Genomic DNA, 26326 nt, shown 5'->3' with positions numbered 1-26326 from the left:
CGGACAGAGAGCGCTGCATGTATGTGCCCACATCTGCCCTGCTCATTCCTTCATGCTCCCTGCAGTTTCTGTCAGCCCTTGTGTTTCCCATCCTCTCCATTCCTGCTATAATCTACCTGCACTCACACTCAGCTATACACACTGCTGCTATAATGTGCCTGCACTCACACTCAGCTATACACACTGCGGTTGGTTTTTCAGGTTTATGCACTTACTATATATTATACACCACACGCTGATTGCTATACTGTACAGTAACTTATAATATCACATATCTAACTTTCTAAATGTTTGTTTCATTTGTTTTACATGTTATTCAGAATTAAAAAACAACAACATTATTTTCAATGATTTCTTATGGGAAAATTTGCTTTGGTTTAAGAGTGGATTTGGATTACAAGCACGGTCCCTAAATAAATTATGTGGACTGAAGATAGTGTTGCTCCGGCACTCCAAAAATTCGCTTAAAAGGTAAACACCATGCTGTATGACAAGATCGATGTGTTTCGCGCATGCGCGCTTAGTCATGATCTAGTGATTGACATACAGCCACATGTTTAAAAGCAAGTTACAACCAATGAAAATGTTCCCAGTGCAAGTGTTTGCAAGTTTTGGAAGGAAAAGTTCATATTTACCAGCTCCAATCCATTCTCCTCTGCCATACGGTGGTACGGTCGTTTCCTTGATGACATGCTCATCGTATGGCAGGGGGGAGAATCCAAAATAATGAACTTTTTGGAGTACTGTAATAATAATGATAATAATTAGAAGTTTACCTACACCATGCACCCCACGTGTATTTAATTCCTGGACATTTGTCTAGAAACGGATATCAGCACTGGCGTAGTCCATACGTCCCTATTTCGCAAGCCCACTGCTGGCAATACAATATTGCATGCTGAATGCTGATTTTAATATTATGATTTAATAAAGTTTACCTTTTAAACAAATTCGGAGCCTTACTATTTTCAGTCCACTTGTCCGCTGGCGGTCAGCCACCACAGGAACCGTGCACCCTCTTGAATGTACTGAGATCGAGTGATGCCCAGAAGGTGAGCTGATTTCAACTTTTCTCTGTTGCTAAATAAATTATGCTTGAAATCCAAGGCACCACAGTATATATATATATATACTGTATATATACTGTATATATTGTGGGAATTAGCTGTGGTATATGCAGGATTGACTCACTTGGCAGACAGAGACAGGGACACTCAGGCATAAAGTCCAATAATAAAAGTCCAGTTTATTGTTGTGTCGGCAAAATAAACAGCCTTTACACATCAGGCAGGTTCAATGGCAAAACACAAAACAAAACCCTGCTCGTCTGAGCACTAACTAAACAGTTAACTACTAACTAACTCCAGCACCTTACTACCAGGCACTGGTACAGCTACTCATATAGCAGTTTGGCACCTTCAGGCATGACACAGGACTGAGGAGGAGACTGATCACTCTGCCTGGCTTCTCTATATGCAGCGGCTGCAGGTGCAGCTGATTAGGCCTCAGTCTTGACCACTACCAGCAGTGGACTATGGATTGGGGAACCCGCCCAACTCTTCCCCAATCCAGAAAACTCCAGGTCCTATTTTGGCTTCCTTGCAAAGCCAGATAAGGTTTTTTCTTAAACACACACTGAGCACTCCCTGGAGCTATAACACTTATGACAGAAATCTGGGAGAAACATACCTGCCATCTATTATTTCTCCAGTCACTATCTCACAATATATATATATATATATATATATATATATATTTTTTTTTTTTTTTTTTTTTTGCTTTTCTCCCTTTTTTTTTTTTAATGGGGCATCCAGTATCTCATCCAGTGTAGCAAAGCTAAAGCCATATTTAGAACCAATGCCCAAGGCAACCACAAAGATGCTCTAATATAAGTGCTTATAAAAGTACAGTTGACTAGTGCAATACATATATATGGAAAAAAGATAGAGAAGAAGGCTTTAAGCCAAAGCACCCCATCCAAATAATTGTTTGGCTGTCATGTGACCCAGTCTTTTAACTACCACTTCTATCTTTTATGCATTTATCAGAAAAATTTCACCCTCTCCCATTAACTGGCCTTCATCTTCCAGATACCTATACATAAGGCAAGGCCAAAATAATGGATGGGTGGGTTCGAAAATCCTCTGTGGAAATGCAGTAAAAAAAAATGGCACCTACATTTATAGGTAATGATGGCCGAAACCTGGACGTGACCCACCAACTCCGGTGGCAAAATATTCTGTCGGTGATTTTCCATCGGAACTTTCGTCTCCTCTTCTCATTGTAATATTACTTATATACATTATTATATATGTAATATTACTTACTTATTCCTTGCAGAACACACTTTGTCAGTGTGATAGAAGATTCAGATACAATACTAACATTTCCATTAGATAAGGATATCACAACCTATGTGTGACTTCACAGCTGGGATCTCGGTTTGCCAATTACAGGCTTGTTGGTGCAAAATTCCGGCCACCACGATGCACGTTCCAAAACTTTCTCCCCTTGTAGGACTGCGGACCACAGGTTCTTGTACAACTGTAAGAACATAAGGCCAGTTAGACTGTAGAACTCCTGAACTGTGAAGGTAACTGATGGTCAACCAGCCACTTTATGGGGGCCTAAAATCCCACCTTTTATTGTCATTCAATTTACAACCTGAACTGTTTGAAGTCTTAAGAGTATAGGAAGCTTAAAGGGAATGTGTTTTGTACTGTTTAAATATTTTTATTAATTTAAATTTTTATGTTAAGCTTACATTTTTAAGAACTTAGGGGATTTTTTCCCCTATTTTTTCCCCTATTTCTATGTTTTTTTATATGTTATCAAATAATCTGGCAATTTTCATTTGGACTACTAAGCTTAATAATAAGCTGCCGATTCCTATTCTTTACATTCTTTTAACAGTGCCCTTATCATAAAAGGCAAGAATACAGTGATAGGTGACACTCATAAATAGATAACACAGGATCAGACCATTCACAAAAATGATGGTCGGTGCTTAGCCCCACCCCGTCTCCTTACACAGGATACTGTGCATGCCTAGAATACTCTCCCATACAAGTAAACAGTCTAGCCTATTGTGCCCATAAACTTAATAGGCTCATTGGAGTCTCAAATGTTACCCAGCTGTACAGGTGCAGCAGAGGTGACATTGTTAGACCTGTAGGAGCTGAGTTTGCCCTTTGGTACAACATATTAATCTATCATAATTTGTTATCTAAGGTACATAGAGCTGCAGGTTAACATACGTTATGGTCTAAAGAGTTTAAACGACAAAAGCAGCTCAGCTACATCTGTACCTACAGAAGTCAAGCAATTCAATTTAATTAATTAAAAAAAAAATGAAGAAATCTTATAGTAAAGATTAATGTGTGCTACTTTCAATGTACCTCTCCATCAGCCTTGGCAATGGGGGAGTTCAAGATGAAATCTGGAGGTGCAATGGCGTCCACGAGAGACACGGCATCATCTTTCAACTGTGTTAAAGGAATAAAAATGTTGGCAGCCGTCCTTACTTTCCATAGCAACAAAAGCAAAACAGAGCAGAAGTGAACGGTTGCTAGAAATTACACAGAGTGAAATACGAGTGGTCACACTTTTAGGGGAGCACAGCATTCGCTTTTATTGTCTTGGAAGCGGCATTGATTCTGTTTGGAGGAATTTTCCATTTGTTGTATCCCCCTTGTATTGTCTGCAAGTCTCATTAACCTTTATATGTGAAACGTCTGCTAGTTATATAGTTATACAAGGTCATTATCCGACCTTTTGTGCCCATCGGGTCTCCGTTACAGGAATACGGCTGCTGCTTTATGTATAATCTGCATGTATATCATCTGCTACACTAATTCTCCGTCACATCTCAAGTGGCCACAAAAACATAAAGGTGAAATAAAATAAAACCAAGACAAACAGATGACAGTTTAATTAGTAATGCGGGGTATTAGGTAATAGTCTAAATTCGTGTTATGATGCTGATCAGCCATAACTATAATACCACTGATGAGGTGAAGAACATGGATTATCTGGTGACAATGGCTCAAGGGGTGGGAGAGAAACACGTAAACATGCAACACGGATGGGTATGCGTATGGATCTATGTGACATGGCAAAGGTTAAACAGGGATGGAGCTTCTCTAAAATGGTGGGTCTTTTGGGGTGGTTAGCACCAAGGAAATACAAGTGGTGACAGGGTCATGGATATCCAAGGCTCACTAATGTATGTTTTTAAGTTCTTGCTTGGTATGGTAGGAAGGCAATCCACACATGGGGCATCACAACTTATTGTATATGGTGCTATGTAGCCACAGACCCACCAGAGTGCCCATACTGATCCCTGTCTACTGCCAAAAGCTCCTACGATGGGCACGTGAGCATCAGAACCGAAACAAAAAGCTATGGAAGAAGCCAATCTAGTCCTAACACCATGTGGATGGTAAGGTGTATGCGTCACTTACCTAGAGAAAAGATGGCACCAGGATGTATTATTATAGTAAGACAATATGGTGGGGGCAGTGCAATGGGCAATGCTCTGCTGGGGAACCTTGGCTTCTGGCATCATGTGGATGTTACGGTGATGTGTATCACCTAAATACTGTACAGACAAAGTCCCCCCCTTCATGGCAGCATGGTCCCCTAATGAGAGTGGTCTCCTTTAGCAGAATAATGACCCACACTGTGTGGTAGAAACAACTATTAACACCATATGCTCCACCTCTATCAGCCTCTTAGCTCAGATCATTATACTCGCTCTTCCTTCTAAGCATTTCAAACTTCTGATCCCACTCCTTTGGCTCAGTGACTTACCTCCTACTCTGGGTCAATGGACAGACAGATTAATCAGATTTGTAGACTGGAGGAGCTGACCAGTTAAGTAGACAGTGGACATGACCTCTTCCTACAAATATGGTCACCATGGGTATCATATAAAGCAAATGCTCACCCTGCTAATAGGTGTATAGACCGCCCCACACACATAGATGCAACTATGCCTACAGCCCTCAATTGCACATAAATAGCATGCCTCCTCTGGCCCTCATGGCCTTCGTTCTCTGTTTCCTACTCTATTATTAAAATATTCTGTGAAGGTATTCGGTGAAGATTCACCTCTACTTCAGTTTTCTGCTCTAAACCCCTGCGAGGGACATGTTTCTTTGGAAGTGCCTTATAATTCTCTCCTCCGGTTACCTTGGACACATGTTCTAAAGGACTGTTGTTCTTTCTAAAAGAACTTTGGGACATTAATGCAGCCAGCCCAGCCACCCCCTCCCTTCTACGTTGGCACAAACAGTTGGTTGGTCTGCCTTCCCCTGCCAACATCCTTCTCCCCATTGGTTTGTACTTATATACCATGTATGATTTTTCTCTGCTTTGTCATATACTCCTTTCAATAAAGAGAGATTTGGAGAAATGAGGAACACGACGAAGAGATCAAGATGGTGACCTGGCTTCTAAATTCCCCAGATCTCAATGAGACCGATCATCTGTGCTAGAAAATAAGTCTGATCCATGGCAGCTGCACCTCACACCTTACAGGACCTATAGGATTTGCAGCTCACATCTTGGTGCCAGGTACTGCAGGATGTCAGAGGGCTTGTGGTGCCCAGGCATCAAGCTGGCAATTGGTCTGCTCTTCACTGTGTAAACTGACAGGCTGCTCAGCCAATCACAGGCCGGAAGCGCCGCAGCCAGTGATTGCCTGAGCGGCCTGTCAGTTAAGACAGGCCGCTCTGAAGCTGAAGCGCGTGGGACCCAGGGAGAAGTGGACTGCAAGAGGAGCCCTGGACCATGGATAGGTAATGTATGCAGTTTAGCAAGGGCTGCAGGGCATTGGTAACAATGTCCATGCAGCCCTTGTTAAACGATTATCGGGCCGTGTAATAGGCCCAGTAAACAAGCGCCGATCTAGCAGATCGGTGCTCGTTTACAGTTATTATCAGGCCCCCATCGGCCCGTGTAATAACATCCTAAGGGTCCATTTACACAGAAAAATTATCTGACAGATTATCTGCCAAAGATTTGAAGCCAAAGCCAGAAACAGACTATAGATTGGGAACAGGTCATAATGGAAAGCGTGAGATTTCTTCTCTTTTCAAATCCATTCCTGGCTTTGGCTTCAAATCTTTGGCAGATAATCTGTCAGATAAGCTTACTGTGTAGGAAATGTTCTGTATGATCTTTTGTTTAAATTCCTCTACATTGTCTGATCTCTGTTTATTATCAATGAGTGGAAACATTCTTGCGGCTTGAAGCCACTTGTGATTTTGTTTCATGCACATAGCTGAGGTTTTGTTACAGTGTTTCAGTGATGGCGGATCTGTGAGATAAACACTGCAGGAGCCGATGACTAGCTTCTTAGCTGAGATGATGGTTCCTACTTTGCGCTGATAACTTGTGAGTATTACCATGTCAGCCGGGATCTAAATATCTAGGAAATGTTTCCGGCACCATGCAGAATCCATGCCGGAGCTATTCTGAGGGTGTACATAGTATGGCTTTGTTCACACTACGTAAGTTTCCGGCCGTAGCGTGTTCCGTGAATAAGTGGCCGGAGACTTACGTAGTTTGCGTATAATGGAAAGTATACGAAGTACAGCTGCACAGTTCACACTACATACGAACTTACGCCCGGATTGTACGCGGCGGCGTAAAAAATGAACCAGACCATTGTTTGTGGATGAAAATGGCGTAACTTACGCCCGTAGCGTTACATTTGGTCCCGTACGTAGTGGTGATTTCTTCATTTTTGCAGCTTTTTGTGCCGATCCAAAAGGTGGGGTGTCCGGGGCTAGGCGAAGATTTCCAGGTAAAAGACCGCTGTCAGATCGCTACGTAGGGCGCTCGGGAAGCGTAAGTAGACTTCGGGTGTAAGTTCGCGGTCCGTACGTAGCCGGCCGCAAGTAGCGTAAATCTCCGGCCGGAGTTTACCGCGTATATGTCCGGCTGCGAAAATATGCGGCCGGACATATACGCAGTGTGAACATAGCCTATAAAAGCATAGGTGTGACATGAGAATCATTTTATTCTGATTTACTACCTGAGCACATAGGTCCAGAATTGCGTCCTGCACGATTTTTCCAGGTAGTTCACCAGCAAAATATCCACCTGCAAAACAGCAACAGAAATAAAAGGAAATCTGTTATCTGTATGTTCTAAACTGCTGATGCTGTTAGGACAAGGAGACACATGGTACCTTTAATATATCTGTCTGTGCTTCTAGAACAGACAGAGTTGTGTGGTGTCAAAGAGGCCTCCTTGCTCCCCATTGCTATCTGATTAACAGTAGGTTGGAAGTCCAGGGCAGGGACAGGGGTAGGAGGGGGAGCAAGGAGGTGTACAGTCGTCAGCACTTCAGGAGCCAAGGAACGCCTCTTTGACACTTTTTTGAGCTGAGAATAAAAGCATTTTCCAAAGCATATGGAAGCAGCGGATAAATACAAAAAGGACAGAATCTTTTTAAATTAGATGTGATTTACATTACTGGCACCAGGTGATTTCAATTTTTTTAATCTAAAAAACCCCTTTAAAGAGGATGTTGCTCGGCGCCGGCACGGGGAAGCCGGTGGCGCGGTCCGTTTTTCGGACCGAGGCCCCGTTCCCGTGCACAGCGCTGTTCTATGCACGGGAACGAGCCGTTGCTCAAGCACTGGAGGTCGGCCCGTCCGCGACCAGTGGGAGGGAATTCCCTCCCCTGTATGACGCGGCTCCGTTCATTCTAAGGGAGCCGCGTCATGGACCGGCGGGTTCCGCTGCATAGAACGGCGCTGTGCACCGGAACGGGGTCTCGGTCCGAAAAACGGACCGCGGCACCGGCTTCCCCGTGCCGGCGCCGTTCGATAGGTGGGTTCAGGTTAAAGAGGATGTACCAGGTGGTACATCCTCTTTAAGGGAGGTCCAAGTTTTGCTAAATTTGTCCCAGAGTACTTTCAGCATACAGCACATGGTTTATTTGCTTAATGGCTACATGTCTAATTTGCTGGGCCCTAATCCTACCCTCCTGATACAACATCACTTGCCTGTCATCTCAGATACTAAATATGAATATGAAACTCTCCAGAACATGCATCTGGCAACACTTTGGCTCCAAACTTAAAATAACTGTGAAGTTTATACTAAAAACAGACGTCCGTCTATCAGTGTGCTCAGGAGGCTGCGGTTTTCACGTTTGGATTTCCTGTTTTTCCTCCCTTTAAACCATGATGAGAATGGACACCTGCAGCTTGGGATTGATCCCCCAATTTTCAACCATATGATAAAACAACACATCCCCTGAATGACTGAATAGCAAATCAAGGGATCATCCTGCACTGATAAAGCATGAATCTGTTTGTCCAGAATTAAAAGGGTACTCTAGCGTAAATAAAAAAAAAAATCATCAAAACTGGTGCCAAAAAATTATACAGCTTTGTAAATGACTTCTTTTTTAAAATCTCAAGTCTTACAGTACTTATCAGCTGCTGTATGTCTGCAGGAAGTAGTGTACTTTTTATAGCATGAAAGGTTTTCTATGGGGATTTGCTACAGCTCTGGACAGTACATGACATGGACAGAGGTAGCAGCAGAGAGCCCTGTGGCATACTGGAAAGATTACACCACTTCCTGCAGAACATACAGCAGTTGATAAGTGTGGGAAGACCGTAGATTTTTTTTTTTTTTTTTAAATAGAAGTCATTTACAAATCCTTATAGCACCATTCTGTTTCATTGGAGTACCCCCTTAATTAAAACATGGCTGCTTTATCCTAAGAACAGCACCAAGCCTGTTCATCGACTGTCTGGTAGCACATCATATGCTTTATACTACAGTTGGTCGAATCCCTTTAAAAATTGTAGACAGCTATATATTAATCACAATCCTGGTCGTCCCTGTTCTTAAAATTCTGTGGTTGCATGTGAGTCATGCAGCTGCTATTTATCTAACTTTCAAAGCCATGTCAGATGGGATACATAGTGTAATACAGAGGTCCTAATCACTGGATTATAGAAGAGAGGCCCCTTCATCTATTATCTCCATATGTTGTTTATAGGAAGAAAAACCCTTCCTCGAGCAGATCTATCATCACCTTGGTAGAGCACAGCCATGTGTTTGCTTAGTGACCACAGTCCATATAGGCAGCACAGCTTCTTCAGGACGGGCTGCAATGGCCGGGGTGTACTGGAGTCATGGGTATGATCATAGTATCTCCGGAGGACTGTGTGCTCAATGAATGCCAAGGCCAAGGAGCGACAGTAATATGCCTGGAAGAAGGAACAAGATTTAACCCAACATACATAAATTGCTTTATATACCCTAATAGGAGAATTTTGATATTCCATATTCTGAGTTTTATTGTCATTATCATTTAGGTATGCACTAAACATATACCTGTAAGCACATAGGGGGAGATTTATCAAACATGGTGTAAAGTGAAACTGGTTCAGTTGCCCCTAGCAACCAATCAGATTCCACTTTTTATTCTTCACAGATTGTTTGGAAAATGAAGGGTGGAATCTGATTGGTTGCTAGGGGCAACTGAACCAGTTTCACTTTACACCATGTTTGATAACTCTCCCCCATAGAACACATGGTGGGTTACAAAGTGTTGCCAGCAAGTCACTCTGGCTAGTCCATAATATACAGACCAGGGCAGTAAACGGCATCTTTGTCCATAGGGAAAATCCAGCTATGACTGAGGAATTACAGGTAACACGTACAACAATAACGCCATACACATATCATGGTTTATCCAGGTTACAGGCTTTCTGCATCTCTCTGTACCTGGCTGTTATTTCTGGCCTCAAAGTCACTGGCGGCTCTTTGCTTCTCCTGCTGGAGTTTATGATGGCTTTCTCGGAGCAGGTAGCAGACCAACCATTTGTAAGCATCCAGAACGACTAAAAACAAGAACACAGTATACATATATTACTATAGTCAATACAAAGAATACAGTGGTACATCTGATACTTAGTAAGGCTCAACTCACTATACAACTTTCTCAGTGGTTTTCATCTTCTATAGGCTCTATACAGTGATCCCTCAACTTACAATGGCCTGAAGATACAATATTTTTAACATACAATGTTACTTTCTGGACCATCGTAACTTGGGACCAGACTCAACATAGATGCAGATCTGCAGAACTTGTAAAAAAAATAAGCTGATTGACCAATGAAAATGGCAATTTTATTGGTAAAATATCAGTATTCCTAAAGTGCATGTACTGGTTGGCTGTCTGCTATCTCCTCTCTACAGTACAGTGTGATACTACATGTCCTGTACTGCTGTGTGTGTCTAGTATCTCCTCTCTACAGTATAGTGTGATACTACATGTCCTGTACTGCTGTGTGTGTCTAGTATCTCCTCTCTACAGTACAGTATGATACTACATGTCCTGTACTGCTGTGTGTGTCTGGTATCTCTTCTCTACAGTACAGTGTGATACTACATGTCCTGTACTGCTGTGTGTGTCTGGATTGTCCTGTCTACAGTACAGTATGATACTACATGTCTTGTATTGCTGTGTGTGTCTGGTATTTCCTCTTTACAGTATAGTGTGATACTACATGTCCTGTACTGCTGTGTGTGTCTAGTATCTCCTCTCTACAGTATAATGTGATACTACATGTCCTGTACTGCTGTGTGTGTCTAGTATCTCCTCTCTACAGTACAGTATGATACTACATGTCCTCTACTGCTGTGTGTGTCTGGTATCTCCTCTCTACAGTATAGTGTGATACTACATGTCCTGCACTGCTGTGTGTGTCTAGTATCTCTCTACAGCAGGGGTACTCAACAACTTTTAGTGAAGGTCCAGTTACCGGGGTCTATTGTCAGGTGAAGGTCCGAGCTGAACATCAGTAGGAAACGTGTTTTGTTACTTTGTCACAAACGTTCAACTATTTATATACAGAATTGCTGCTTATTAGCGGGAAAATTGGCATTTTTTTCTCTCTCACCAGGCCTTTGATATTAGGTACAAAGGGGGGTGACTGCCCTGGTAGTATATAGCCCCCCTGTTGCTCCCCCAGTAGTGTATAGCCCCCCCTGTGCGCTCTCCTTCAGTAGTATATAGCCCCCTGTTGCTCCCCCAGTAGTATATAGCCCCCCTGTGCGCTCTCCCCCTGTAGTATATAGCCCCCTGTGAGCTCCCCCCAGTAGTATATAGCCTCCCCGTGCGCTCTCCCCCTGTAGAATATAGCCCCCTGTAAGCTCCCCCCAGTAGTATATAGCCCCCCTGTGCGCTCTCCCCCTGTAGTATATAGCCCCCTGTGCGCTGTCCCCCAGTAGTATATAGCCCCCTGTGAGCTCCCCCCAGTAGTATATAGCCCCCCTGTGCTCTCCCCCTGTAGTATATAGCCCCCTGTGAGCTCCCCCCAGTAGTATATAGCCCCCGTAAGCTCCCCCCAAGTAGTATATAGCCCCCCTGTGAGCTCCCCCCTGTAGTATATAGCCCCCTGTGAGCTCCCCCTGTAGTATATCGCCCCCCCATGCGCTGTCCCTCTGTAGTATATAGCCCCCTGTGAGCTCCCCCCAGTAGTATATAGCGCCCCTGTGCTCTCCCCCCAGTAGTATATAGCCCCCCTTGTGCTTTCCCCCTGTAGTATATAGCCCCTGTGAGGTCCCCCCTGTAGTATATAACCCCCTGTGCGCTCCCCCCAGTAGTATATAGCCCCCTCAGTAGTATATAGCCCCCTGTGAGGTCCCCCCTGTAGTATATAGCCCCCTGTGCGCTCCCCCCAGTAGTATATAGCCCCCTGTGAGGTCCCCCCTGTAGTATATAGTCCACCTGTGCGCTCTCCCCTTGTAGATGCCCCCCAGACAGAAAAAAAAAAATAACAAAAACAACTCACCTAGCACCTCGTTCCCCGCTGCGGCTGTCTTCTTCTCTTCCCGTCGGTCCGGCCCCCGGCTGATACGCGCTCTGTAGGGACGTCCCGGGGATTCCCCAGCAGAGCGCGCATCAGTGACCTCAGCGTACGCCGCCGGCCTGCACTTCCGGGAAGGACAGGCCGGCAGCGTACACTGAGGTCTGTGGTGCGCGCTCTGCTGGGGAATCCCCGGGACATCCCTACAGAGCGCGTATAAGCTGGGGGCCGGACCGACACTGCCCCCAGCCCCACAGGCATACTGACATCTAAGGACAGTACGCCTATGGGGCGGGAGGCAGTGCGGTGGGGAGCGGGACGGACCGGATCCGGGGCGGTTAGGAGGTCTGACCAGGGGTCCGGACAGCTGGCCTCCGCGGTCCGGACCGCGGTCCGCCAGTTGAGGACCCCTGCTCTACAGTATAGTGTGATACTACATGTCCTGTACTGCAGTGTGTGTCTGGTATCTCCTCTCTACAGTATAGTATGATACTACATGTCCTGCACAGCTGTGTGTGTCTGGTATCTCCTCTCTATAGTATAGTGTGATACTACATGTCCTGTACTGCTGTGTGTCTGGTATGTCCTCTCTACAGTATAGTGTGATACTACATGTCCTGTACTGCAGTGTGTCTGGTACTGTATGTCCTCTCTACAGTATAGTGTGATACTACATGTCCTGTACTGCTGTGTGTCTAGTATCTCCTCCCTACAGTACAGGGTGATACTATATGTCCTGTACTGCTGTGTGTGTCTAGTATCTCCTCTCCACAGTACAGTGTGATACTACATGTCCTGTACTGCTGTGTGTCTAGTATCTCCTCCCTACAGTACAGGGTGATACTATATGTCCTGTACTGCTGTGTGTGTCTAGTATCTCCTCTCCACAGTACAGTGTGATACTACATGTCCTGTACTGCTGTATGTGTCTAGTATGTCCTCTCTACAGTACAGTGTGATACTACATGTCCTGTACTGCTGTATGTGTCTAGTATGTCCTCTCTACAGTATAGTGTGATACTATATGTCCTGTACTGCTGTATCTGTCTAGTATCTCCTCTCTACAGTACAGTGTGATACTACATGTTCAGTACTGCTGTGTGTGTCTGGTATCTCCTCTCTACAGTACAGTGTGATACTATATGTCCTGTACTGCTGTATGTGTCTAGTATGTCCTCTCTACAGTACAGTGTGATACTACATGCCCTGTACTGCTGTGTGTGTCTGGTATGTCCTCTCTACAGTACAGGGTGATACTACATGTCCTCTGCCACTATTTACCTGTGGCCAGGATGAGTTGCTCCTTTGGGCACCAGATGAGGGCGGCTTCATTTTATTTTTCTGGAACCCTGTGTGATCTGTACAGACCTGAACGCTCCAGTCTTCTATATATAAAGTAATTTAGAGTCTCTTGTAGCTCTTTCTGACTGTTATATGTAAGGGCTTGCTTTATCCATATTAGTTAGCTGCTTATTTTCCTTTAAATTTTCTTCTTTTTTTTTTTTCATTTTGGGGCATTTAGAACCAATTTCCAGTTTTCCATAGAGTCTTGGTCTCAACATACAATGGTTTTAAGATACAATGATCATCCTGGAACCAATTAATATCGTAAATTGAGGGACCACTGTAGTTCTAAGTGTCCCTGGTAGAGACTAGTTACTATGACATACAGCACACAGACACAAGGGAAGAACCTGTTATCACACACTCAGCATGCAGTACATAACAAAGCAGTAGTAAGCAGTGTAGCTGTCACTCAGGTGAGATATAACACTTACTAAAAGCTGCAGCATCTTTGTAGGTCCCTGCCTTCCTCCTTTTATAGACCTTTACAGGCGGCAGCTAAAACCTGATCCCTCAGTGAACAATCTTCAGCAAGTAAATATGTAACGAACAACGGATGAGGACCCTGCTACCAAACCGGTGTGGTAGATTCTAAATACGGTCTTAAGACCATATTAGGCGGCTCGATGCAGGGGGTAAGCGAGCGTCAATCTGATAGATCAGCACTCGCTTACAGAGCCAGATGGCTCGATGATCACGTGGCAAGGGCTAGCGATGTCCGTGCAGCCTTTGCTTTACCCAGCCATCAGCCACGCATCCAGTGGCAGATGATTTTTAAACATGCTAAAAGACAACGACAGCCAATGGCTGATTGCTGTCTCTATTGGTAGAGGCCATATTGGAAGCACTTGCTTTCTTCTATAAAGACAAGGCAACAGGCTTTATGGTAACTGCAATGAATGGCACTGGTCTTCAGAAAGCAATGGAGTATAATCCCTTCTCTTTAGGTCAGAGATCAGCAGGGATGATGCATACAGAGTACAGAGTACAGATAAGCGAACCTCAAGCATGTTCGAGTTCGTCCAAACCCAAGAGTGCAGCATTTGATCACCGGTGGATGAAGAAGTTGGATGTAGCCCTAAGGCTGCCTGGAAAACATGGATAGAGCCATAGGGTGTATCCATGTTTTCCAAGATTCTCTAGGGCTGCATCCAACTTCTTTAGCCACCGGTAATCAAATGCTGCATGCTCGGGTTCAGATGAACACAAGTTTGCTCAATGTTTGCTCATCTCTAATAAAAAATGTACATTATCCACACCAATAAGACTCAACAGAGCCTTAAAGGGAACCTGTCACACGGTGTGCCGGGCAGAGCCCGCCCGACCCCCCCCCCCCCTTCATGGAGCCCTGGATACTTACTCTTTCCTGAAAGTCCTGCTCTTGGACCTGGTCCCGCAACGGAGAGATCGTTGTCGGAAGTTGAGAGTGCGTGTATGCTAATTAGCAGAGATGAGTCCAACGTCCATAGAAAGTGACTGGAGCCGTCATTTTCTATGGGTGTCGAACTCATCTCTGGTGAGCGTGCGCACAGCTTCCGACTGCAATAATTCTGTCCCGGGACCGGGTCCAGGAGCGGGACTTCCAGGAAAGAGTTAGTATCTAGGGCTCCACAGGTGGGGGGATTGGGGGTCGGGCGGCCTCTGCCCCATCACACCGCGTGACAGGTTCCCATTAACCGTGTGGATAATGTATATTATTATTATTCTGGTAGTATAAGGGAGCAGTCCTCTGTTCACTCTGTCCCAGTCTACACAGCAAAGCTGATAACTGAATTTCAGCAAATGGCGGCCAAACCAAACCAGCGAGGCCAAACCTGAAATACTTCAATACTTCAATACTTTTAAATAAAGCAAATAAGATGTAAATTTCAGATGACACATTCCCATTAGATGAACTGTACGAAAACTACAACCAAGTTCCTCAAAGTAAACCTGTAGAAGCTCGGCACCGGTTTCCCAATTATAACTACAACCAAATAAATAGCAAGTAAAAAATAATATATTAAAGTCAGAGGGTTTTCCTGCCAGGACTTCAAGTGTATCTGTTCCACTGATGTCATCACCAGTCAGCGTTGTATAATACGGGCACTAAACCGCCATTACACTGCTGTGACGGCTCAGTGTTTCCATCAAAACAACATAACAAGCGCAGGTCGAGGACATTGTGTTAATCAGGGGAATGCAATGTTACTTAGCATGACTGAATACAATCCATTAAGTGCATGAATAGAGTATAAGAAGCTTACTGCATGCTGCTGCCATCTCGGCTCTGGGCATTAGACAAGCTCACAGTTTCCTCAAGGGAGGTTCCATGGCTAAGATATATTATGGAACTAACAGGACCTGTGTTACTAAGTCTGCTCGTCATGAATACTAGGCAGAATACTGAATGTTTACAAGGACAGCACAAGATCTTCCTTTCTAGCACTTCTTATAACCACTTTGCTACATTCATTAGTGGAAAAAGTATCCAGGCTATTAGAGTCCAGTAGGAGCAACTTCACCTTCCTATTACAGCACGTTCTGCACTGATGGTAATGGGTGTCCAGTACGACTGATTTGTCAGTCCACTCATGTAATCTAGGCTATACAGTGTTAACTAATATGGGTGAAATATTGCGGCGCCATGATGGTTGTTTCCTGTCCACTCTAAGATTAAGCTTGTGATGGACAGCACGTCTTGGGAGGTCTTCTTAGGCCTTGTCCACACAGGTGTGGATGATACTACAATGCACGGTCCATGCACCTTTGAAGGGGATCAAGTCTATGGAGCTCCGACCATGTACATTGGTTCACAGGCTGTGATTACAAAGAAGCTACAAAAGTTGCAGACTAAGGCTGCCAGGGACTTGTGTACATCAGCCACCTCAGAAGTCCCTGGCAGGCTTTATCTGCAACTTTGTAGTTTCTTTGTAATGCTGGGAGGGTTAATCTGAGGTCACGTTGATGATGAAGTCACTTATGGTGCGTTTACACAGAGAGATTTATCTGACAGATTTCTGAAGCCAAAACCAGGAACAGACTATAAACAGAGAACAGATCATAAAGGAAAGACTGGGATTTCTACTCTTCTCATATACATTCCGGGCTTTGGCCTCCAAAATCTGTCAGATAAATTTGTCTGTTTAAACGCACCATAAGTGATTAATCCTCTCAGCGTCTTGGAAGGGAGAAGAGAGGAGATGGAGAGAAAAGCTCACACATAGTTTTTGTGTCTTCAGAAGAAAACAGCAGTTCAGAATTGGGGGAAGGAGACTTAATAGATAATAACAAGTATGAAATCACAGTGTCAATCACTGTTCCTAGCATTACAAAGAAGCTACAATGTTGCAGATGAAGCCAGTCAGGGACTTGTTTACATCGGCTGTCTCAGAAGGGAGGAGGGGGAGACAGAGAGAAAAGCTCCCACACAGATTTTTGTGTTTTCAGCAGAAACAAGCAGCTCAGAACTGGGGGTTGGAGACTGAATAGATAATAAGACTGAATAGATAATAACAAGTAAGGAATGAATTGTCTGCCTCACAATGGGCAGCAACATATGAAAAGTTGTGTTTGAGTGGAATACCCCTTTAACTTTTAGGATCGAAGCATATTACCTAGCGGTCAGGTGTCCAGAAATTATTAAGTGACATATCCTAGCTGTATGGCATCACTTTATAAGACGGAAATACCCTTTTAAATAAAGAGACTATATTAGCTATGAAAAGGTTTTGGCAAAAGGGATGATGCCATACCTGGCTTTATAAATACAGTGTACCCAAGTATAAGTCTGAGCATTGGTGGATTCTGATAATAAACCCCAATGGTGAATAGTTATTCCTGCAACGATCCGGCTTTTGAGATGCAATGCATTTCCTGCAGATGAATGTAGTCCAAGTAACCCACGGACAGACAGAGGCTTTTTTGACATTTTCGAAGGCACAGGTGTTGCAAAACTACAATTTCCATGATTCCTGGATAGCCAAAGATTTAGGGTGCCTTTACACAGAGAGATTTATCTGAAAGATTTTTGAAGCCAAAGCCAGGAATGATTTTGAAAAGAGGAGAAATCTCAGTCTTTCCTTTATGACCTGTTCTCTGTTCATAATCTGTTCCTGGTTTTGGCTTCAAAAATCTGCCAGATAAATCTCTCTGTGTAAAGGCACCCTTAGGTTAAGCTGTCCAGGCACGACGGGAATTGTAGTTTTGCAACAGCTGGAGGGCGACAAGTTTGATCCACCTGTTTAAGGGCATAAGACTGACCTAATGGGACAACCCCTTGAACATCATAAGAACTCATGTTTCCTTCTTTTGATATTTTACTGGCAATAACTTTATGCCCAAGCAGAATGTACTGTGTTTTTTATATTGGGAACACACTGTCCTTTGTTTTGGCTACATGTTAGGATGAATATTCTTTTATGTCATTTCTGTATTATTAGGATGGGGAAGAAAAAACAAGAAAAGTTTGTGTTTAATTACAGAATAAGTAACTGCGGACATAATTTCTATTATTTTACAGTTAATACTAATAGTATGGCTTTACAGAACAATATTACATTTACTATCAGTAACATTTTATTAGATTTTTTTTTAGAATTCAGCCAACTCACTCTTCCAGTAAGCTTTCTTGACTATAAAATTTTCCAGGAAGTGGGCGGGAGATAAAGTTGACTGAATTCCCGGCTAGAATGTCTTTTCTACACAGTAACAGGAAGTATTCTACAAGATGTATACCAGGCAGTACAACACAGCAGAAAGTTTACATCAAGAGAAAAAGGAAACCCCCAGAAAGGTAGTAAATAGAGATGAGCGAACCTCGACCATGCTCGAGTCTTGGATAAAGCCCTAAGGCTATGTGGAAATCATGGATATAGTCATTGGCTGTATCCATGTTTTCCAGACAACCTTAGAGCTTTATCCAACTTCAGCAGCCACCGCTTATCAAATGCCGAACGATTGGGTTCAGATGGACTTGAGCATGCTCGAGGTTCGCTTATTTCTAGTAGTAAAATAACTTTATTTACCAATATATGTTCCTTTATTAGACTAGACAAATAATAATAGGTTTAAAGGGGTATTCCACTCAATCATAACTTTTCATATGTTGCTGCCCATGGTGAGGCTAACAATTAATTCCATACTTGTTATTATCTATTCAGTCTCCCTCCCCCAGTTCTGAGCTGTTCCTTTCTGCTGAAAACACAAAAACCTTTGTGTGAGCTTTACTCTCCATCCCCAGCTCCTCCTTCTCCCTTCCAAGATGGCTGATGTAAACAAGTCCCTTGCAGGCGTTTATCTGCAACTTGGTAGCTTCCTTTTAATGCTGGGAGGGTTAATCTGAGGTCAAGTTGCAGATAGGGGCCTGTTTACATCAGCTCTCTCAGAAGGGAAGGGGGAGGGAGATGGAGAGAAAAGCTCACATACAGATTTCTGTGTCTTCCAAAGAAAGCAGCAGCTCAGAACTAGGTGAAGGAGACTGAATAGATAATAACAAGTATGGAAGGAACTGTTAGTCTCACCATGGGCAGCAACATATCAAAAGTTATGTTTGAGCGGAATACCCCTTTAATTGTGCAATTTGACATGAGGGGGCAGTAAAAACATCATTTTCCTTCATTTACAAAATCGCAGATTATGCCTCCTGTTTCCAGCATCCATAGGAAGATCAGTTTTGCAGCACAGAATACTATTGGGGGTCCTGTTCCGTATGCATAAGAGCAGACTATTGGTATATACTTCCAAAGTGTATCCAGAACCTAAGCTACTATATAGAGAACTAATGGTCTGAATATCAGCCCAGGCAATAACGTATATGATGTAGCAGAACCTGGAGTGCAATAGTTTAGCACATGGGGGGAGATTTATCAAACATGGTGTAAAGTGAAACTGGCTCAGTTGCCCCTAGCAACCAATCAGATTCCACCTTTCATTCCTCACAGACTCTTTGGAAAATGAAAGGTGGAATCTGATTGGTTGCTAGGGGCAACTGAGCCAGTTTCACTTTACACAATGTTACATCTCCCCCATGGTTTCTAAATTACACAGATAATTCATCTGAGGATTCACATGGACCAAATTATCCCTTGTGGCAGCGATTCAGGGACCAGATAGGATCCATCTGCAGGAGATGACATTGCTAATAACTCTGGCTCACAAACCAGGTCGTTCTCCCTGTAAATGTCAGACTAATAGACTCCACCATTGCCGTGTATACGTCTGCGGTGAGACACGTATACGTTCTCCTTCACCAAATGGTTCCTTCAGTTCACAGCCCGTAATGTTTATTGACAATTAAAAACGAGAGACCCAGACGATTATTACAATAATTCAATTGAATTGATGGGGCGACAAGCTGTGTGAGTCTTGGCCTGAATATAAGTACAATACAATATAAAGTTTTGGCAAGGCCTGAACTATAGAAATAATTTGAAAGATGGATTACAATTAAATTTCCATCTTTCGTTTCCATAGAATGTCATTCCACATGCTAAAAATAAGTGCAAAATATTACAGTAAAAGGCAGATTATATGTTATACCTGAAATTAACACTAAGCCTAGAAGTTAATAAAAGGGGCTCATCAACATCCTGGGAAATGTGGCAGAGGAGCAGGAGTAGGGAGTAGTTTAATTTACTTTTATAGATTTTTTTCTATGTACTTAAAGGGGTATTATAATACCAGAAAATAAGTTCTATTTTTTGGATAATAATAAGTTATACATACTGTACAGTACTTCCCCAATATACTTTCTGTAATAATCCTTAACAGTTTTTAAGAATCTTAGCTGTGACGAAAAATAAATCTTGCAGAAGATTGGGATTTTGGTTGAGACAGGGGCTGCATGACAAAAATCATTGGATCACCACGTGTCATATCTAATGTAAGTAAATAGGGTTGCACTGAGACCCACAAGTGGCCACAACCGTGACCCTTACAGTTGTAAGAGACTCCTTTTTGGAAAAATTTTCTTGCAACTCGTGGGTTGTGGTCCCATAATGATTCTATTCCATTTACTTCCATTAAATGTAGTGCATCATGGTCCACAGTATAGCCCCAGTCTAAGGCCAACCCCCCAATTTCTCCACCAATAACCAGGCAATGTTGATGATAGTCTTTGGCTATTGGTGAAGGAATGGAGGTGTGCTTTTGACCGCATTTGGAACGCTAATGTGGGAAAGTGCCGTAAAATTCTTCTGGTCATGTGCGTCTTCCATCTGGGTTAGATGTGGGGCTATATTCACACTGTCTTTGTGCTTAACTTAAACATTTTCTACTCTTAAAAAGCATAATATATGCTATCAGATGCTAAAATCTGATGGTGCCTTACACCATGCAGCAGAATCCATTCAAATTTTTATTTTTTCAAATCAACTACTACCAGAAAGTTATACAGTTTTGTAAAAATCTCAAGCCTTCCAGAACTTATCAGCTGCTATATGTCCTGCAGGAGGTGGTGGATTCTTTCCAGTCTGACACAGTGCTCTCTGCTGCCCCCTCTGTCCATGTCAGGAACTAACAGAATGAGAGACAGCGCTCCATAATGTAATCCAGACAAATGAAATAGGCTGAAGGTATATATGGAACTCTCACTTAGTCAGTTGTGCAAGTATAAGGCACAACTCTCACAAAAAGCACATAAAAGAACCACAGCCACAGCCCACAATAAGTTATTGTTTATTATATATACAGAGAGATGTAGTGACTATGCATAGAGATACAATTTTACATGCATATTAGGAGACATTGTGCCAGATACCCTTATATTATGTTCACTACGGTAACCACGTGATGATGAACGTGAATACGTCTTGTTGTTTGAACTATAAATGAATAGCTAGCATGGACTGTGTTAGACAGTTGACAAAGGCATGTAGCCGAAAAGCGCCCTGTTATGATTTATTTTTCACTTATGAAGATACAATAAATACGACTATACAGTTGAATTGGTGAGTGTCGAGAAATTTTTTTGTTATTGTTCAAGTGGGACTCTTTCCTATCTACGTGCACCACCGTGGATTTCAGTATACTCTGTTTTTGGTCATTATAGTCTGGGAAGCTCCCCTGACGTATACCGTGACCGGAGCTTTACCCTTATAAACACCGGACCTAAACGCCACATTAAATGGTGCCATTAAAAGCACAGAACGAAGAGACACCACAATGACAAATCCGCCTCAGGCCTCAATATTTAGACGCAAATTACTATAATTTGCACAGAATTGATGGTTTTCCACAAAAAGTCACATTTTTCCACTATGGCTCATTGCAGCTGGATTATTACACCCCTTGTAAGACATGACCCAGTCAGCAACACTGACCGAGGGGCCGATGAGTAACAATTACTAAGCAGAGGGCAGACTAGATGGACAGTGGGGTCTTCTGCTGTCACTCATATATTTATGTGTTATTTAACCCTGACCTGCCATACTCTGATAACCTGCCTCCACATTGTGCCTATCGTTTCTGCTAGGGGTCCATGACCAAACACTGTGTACAGGAGAAAAATACATTAGCGTGGTGGAAATGCCTCCAAATGTAAAATGTAAATTATATGGTGTGCATTGAAAGTAATAGATTGATAAGGTATGGTATATAAAGAAAAACACTCAAGCTATAGTATAACAACTATTGAGGGTATAATGCATATTGACAGTGGACCCCTATAACTAATGGAAATTAATGCCGCTGTAATACACAGTACTGTGTGCTCCAATTTCAGGATCTCTGCTTGTAGTCACAGAAAGTCAGAAAGTAGGCAGAATGTTTGGGGTTTGGTATAACTATATACAATCTGGACAATCCATCACTGGTCTCCAGGCGTTGCAAAATTGCAGTTAACCTCATACCTGGAAAGCCAAAGTTTTGACATTCCACCTGACCCGACTTACCTTGATCCTTGCTGCTGAGACCCTAAAGGTCCGGGAGGACGAAATGTTGCCAATAATAGGATTTATTTATAATCATTTTGGTTGGAACTTTTTCTAAGAGTGCCATGGTTCATTCCCTCTGTATAAAGTTTTAGCTTTGGCTGTCCAGGCATGATGGGAATTGTAGTCTTGCAACAGCAGGATGGATGTAGGTTTCCCTTCCCTGCCCTAAAGAATCACAACTATACACATCTCTGCAGGGAGAATTCCTGCCTATAGAGACTGTAAACCCTGAGACACAGACCCTGAATAGATGTGTTTTTTTGGCTGTGGTCAAATTTCGTATTTGTTCTTGAAGGGGTTTTCCAACCAAAATTGATTGATGGCCTATCCCGCTCACAGCATAGCTACTTAACAAGCCACTTCAGCCCTGCCTTGTGTCAGTACCCTGCCGATCACCTATCGATGGCTAGACCATGGATAGACCATCCATGCGTTTTTGTCAGTAAACCTCTTTTTGCTTTAGAGGGGCCATTTATATGGAGCATGTGCATGTGCATGTGTATACATTATGCACAAGGTGCACAAACAAGAATTACTGCCAGCTGCCTGGGTGCACCCGGTTGAAACCATTAGGAAGTAGTTTGCTAGGCCACCTTTAATTGGTGGCCCACTGGGCGCCAATAAATCACTTTGTCATGGGGAGCCTAACAGATTAGTAAGACGTACATGCACTTCTTCCATTCTTTCACCTCTATAATTAGCCTACCTTTTGACTAGGTTTTAAGATTCAGGTATGCTCAGCACTTAATTCTTTTTTCACATTTTTATTATTGGTTAAGCAAACACACAAAAAAATTGCAATAACAAAATAGAAATAAACCTTAACAAAGTAAAGCACTTTAGGGCACCTCAATGGGCAGACTGTTTATGCCCCTATAGGAGGAGAAGGGAAAAACAAGCCGCCCATGCTGCATGCAGAGCATAAACTCTGTCTATATACAACTTCCAGGAAGGGAAAACACCCAAACATTTTCTTGAGCGATGGAGCCCATCTGGCGTTAATGTCCAGCAGTTGTTCCCATGACTCACAGCTGTTCTCCGCTTCACTTCCATTGTTTGCAAATACAATCTGATTGCCTGAAAGTGATGTGTTGTGTAATCTTCTCAAGTGCTGTAAGAAAATGTTTATCGCTGTGGCTCCTCTGTGCGCAAAGGCGTAAAACACGGAACCATCAAAGAAGTTTGTGTATTATGCAGACGCCTCTTATTTGTATCAAAGGGGTGAGGGCAAATATTAGGAAATCTGGAGGGAGCGTCTAGACGTTACTATTGTCTTCTCTTGTCTACTCTTCCAAGCGTTGTTACAGATCCCCAGGGAAATATAAGATTTTGTAAGTTGGAATTAGGGAGTGTCTCTTCGTATCTTATCTAGTATCTTAGTTCAGTGAAATCCAATATAAATAAATGTTAAATATAAAGATGTTCTGTTTTAGGAGTCATACGTCCTGTTGCGATGGTTGAAGGTGGACAAAATTAGTTATAAATACTGGGAGAAATGGTCAGAGGTGAAGCCTCAGAAATTGCAAATGCACCTCACCCATATATTAGTCACTGGTGATTCAATGATATAGGAAATGCTATCATGGAATGGCTTCTAATCTGTTAGTATTGTGTTTTTGGAAGCATATAGAGGTCAACAGAAAAAAAATTGTATTCCAGTGCTGAAGGCCTCTGGAGGTACCGTAGTGCCAAACAGAGTGCCACAATATAGTCTGCAGCATAGGTGATGGGGATTTGACACATGGGGGTTTGACTACTGGTACCCCACGGATCACTAGACAGTGCTGTGGTCAGTAGTTGGCTGAGCAGGCTGCCACTGCAGAGACAAGCTTACCAGAGCTGTGGTAAGTAAGGGACCCTAAGTCATGACAGTAGGACACCAGGGAGAGCGTAGAAAGGTAAGCATAAAACATATTTATAATTTTCTAAATAGCAATGCCGGAGTACCACTTTAATCAGTCGTTGGCTGTGCATCAGCTATTACACAGAGCGATGCACATTAAAAGACAACGATCAGTCGTCGTCTGAATGATTGTTCGGTCCTCGGCTGATATTTTTTTTTTTTATTACACAGGGCAATATATGTGAAATTATCCCAATATTACCAGGTCTGGAAGAAGCGGGAGGACTGGTCGTATAAATGGGCCGCGAGATCTTCAATTTGCCTAATGTCCTCCACTTTGACCAAGATGTCTGAGATATGCAGAAGGAAGTATGCAGGGCTAAAGGAACCTGATAATGCATAAAAGTTGAGGCCAAGCGCCTTAAGTCTCTCCAAAAATGGACCAAGTTAAGGCAACGCCCAAAAAAATTTAACAGTGAGATATGGGCAACAGTATAATAATGATAAAGATTTGGAAGACCCACTCCGCCTTGCAGCTTAAAGTAAGCTACCCATCGATGATCATCAACAGAGGGGGACAGCCAGGGGCTCTCCAGATCAGTACTCGGGGGAGGGGGGAGGTACCCCAGCCTCCAGTGCTCCAAATGGCTTACTGGGCACAGGATTTCAAAATAAGCAGCATGGGAATGGTGCTAAGGATAAGGGTAAGAGACATAGCTTCATCCTCAACACCCCATGCCAACTAGAGAGCTATCAGGAGGTTAGATCTGTTTACCTGCTGATAGGACACCCCCTTTAAAGGGGAACTATCAGGATCACAAGTGTTCAAATGCATATGGCAGACACGGAATGGTGCCTCTATATAGTAATGGCTCTAGGTCTGCAGGAGTCAGCAAGATCATGTATTACACTCACCCACCCACATGGCGGTTTCTTCTCCAAGCAACAACAGCTGATGGCCAGGGGTCATAAAGACATTATTTTAAGACATTTCAAAGATTTCTTTAAAAACACTCCAATTAGGTTAACTAGATTGGCGGTGTGGTTTTACAAGTTTGTTTGTTATGCCTAGCAACAGATGATAGGCACGAGAAGTAAGAGCAGACATGGCTGATGGCAAACAGAGACGTGTCCCTTCTCAGCAGGCGGTTAGGGTGTGCAGACTGAGGCAGCCCCAGGGGACTGTCCTTCTCACAATATATTCATGTGACCTAGATGCTAGAGATACGTCTACTAGTGACCGCACTGTAAGATCTCCCCCTGGGGAGCACAGCTGTACGCAGTCCTGTTGGCTCATACTGCTTCAGGCAATGTTGCTGAATCACAGTGCAGGAGGAATCTAGCATATGATATAGCATACAAAAACAGAAAAAAATCTAAAGAGAATCATATTACAGAACTATATAAATGTAATTCTAAAGAACTGGAACTCAGGCAGCCCCTGAATGCTACAAAACTGCTCTATAACTTGTGGTAGTCCAACTGGTTCAACTGACATTTACTTGTATTAAAAAATCTCAAGCTTTCCAGCTGCTGTTTGCCCTGCAGGAAGTGGTGTATTCTTTCCAGTATGAAATAAGGCTCTCTGCTGCCACCTCTGTCCAAGTCAGGAACTATCCAGATGGGGATTTGCTTCCTCTCTGAACAGTTTCTATCACGGACAAAGATGGCAGCAGAGAGCACCTTGCCAGACTGGTAGGACTAAGGCTGGGTTCACAAACGGAAAAATGAATGCATTGTGGGCATCCGTTTTGATTCGTTTTTCCACTGACTTCCATTATTAAGAAAAACGGATTAAAACACATACATTCTTTTAAGTGACACAAAAACGTGGTCGACCACATTTTTCTGTATGCTAAAAAAATGGATGTGCTTTCATCTGTTTTTTTTTTTTTTCTATAAAAGAAGTCAAAGGAAAAACAGATACACACAAGTGCATTCATTTTTCCATCTGTTTTTGTTTTTGTAAAAACAGATGAAAAAAGGCAATGTGAACCCAGCCATATACAAACCTGTATAACTTTCTAACACCAGTTCATTTAAAACAAGTTTCATGGGGGGCAGCAGAAGTTCTGTTCTGATAGGAGTCACCAGAAGATGCATAAATATTTTCTGGCAAACACTAAGCATACGGCATAATCTCATTAATCACTAACTCATCTTCAGAGAGGAGGTTTTTTTTAGCTCACTGATGGATTGGATTATATGCTACCAATAGAAGTCTATAATAAGGGAGGAGGAATCTCTTTTCTGTGTGCAGTGTATAGGAAACATCATAGAGAGTAGGCTCTATCATTAAGCTAAGGGACAACTGAAAATTCAGAATGGAGTCCAAAGAAGGGAAAACTGGTGAAAAATTCCATATACAAGTTATACAT

General features: G+C 43.0%; 1 protein-coding gene across 1 annotated transcript in view; it reads right to left on the bottom strand.

Annotated features, from left to right (window-relative positions):
- Positions 1-1221: 1221 nt before the first annotated feature.
- Positions 1222-26326, bottom strand: part of LOC138797340 (peroxisomal acyl-coenzyme A oxidase 3-like) — a 75368-nt gene continuing 50263 nt past the window's right edge. Inside the window, exons 15-19 of the mRNA XM_069977361.1 lie at positions 9763-9878; positions 9068-9242; positions 7043-7110; positions 3399-3485; positions 1222-2544 (exon numbers count right to left, since the gene is read on the bottom strand). Of these exons, the coding sequence (XP_069833462.1) occupies positions 2425-2544; positions 3399-3485; positions 7043-7110; positions 9068-9242; positions 9763-9878 (566 nt within the window). The 3' untranslated portion in view covers positions 1222-2424. The remainder of the gene's footprint in view (positions 2545-3398; positions 3486-7042; positions 7111-9067; positions 9243-9762; positions 9879-26326) is intronic.

This window comes from Dendropsophus ebraccatus, chromosome 7 (assembly GCF_027789765.1).
Source record: "Dendropsophus ebraccatus isolate aDenEbr1 chromosome 7, aDenEbr1.pat, whole genome shotgun sequence".
NCBI classification, from domain to species: Eukaryota; Metazoa; Chordata; class Amphibia; order Anura; family Hylidae; genus Dendropsophus; species Dendropsophus ebraccatus.
The sequence above is the reverse complement of the archived record's forward strand: the minus strand, read 5'-3'. Positions and strand labels throughout refer to the sequence as shown.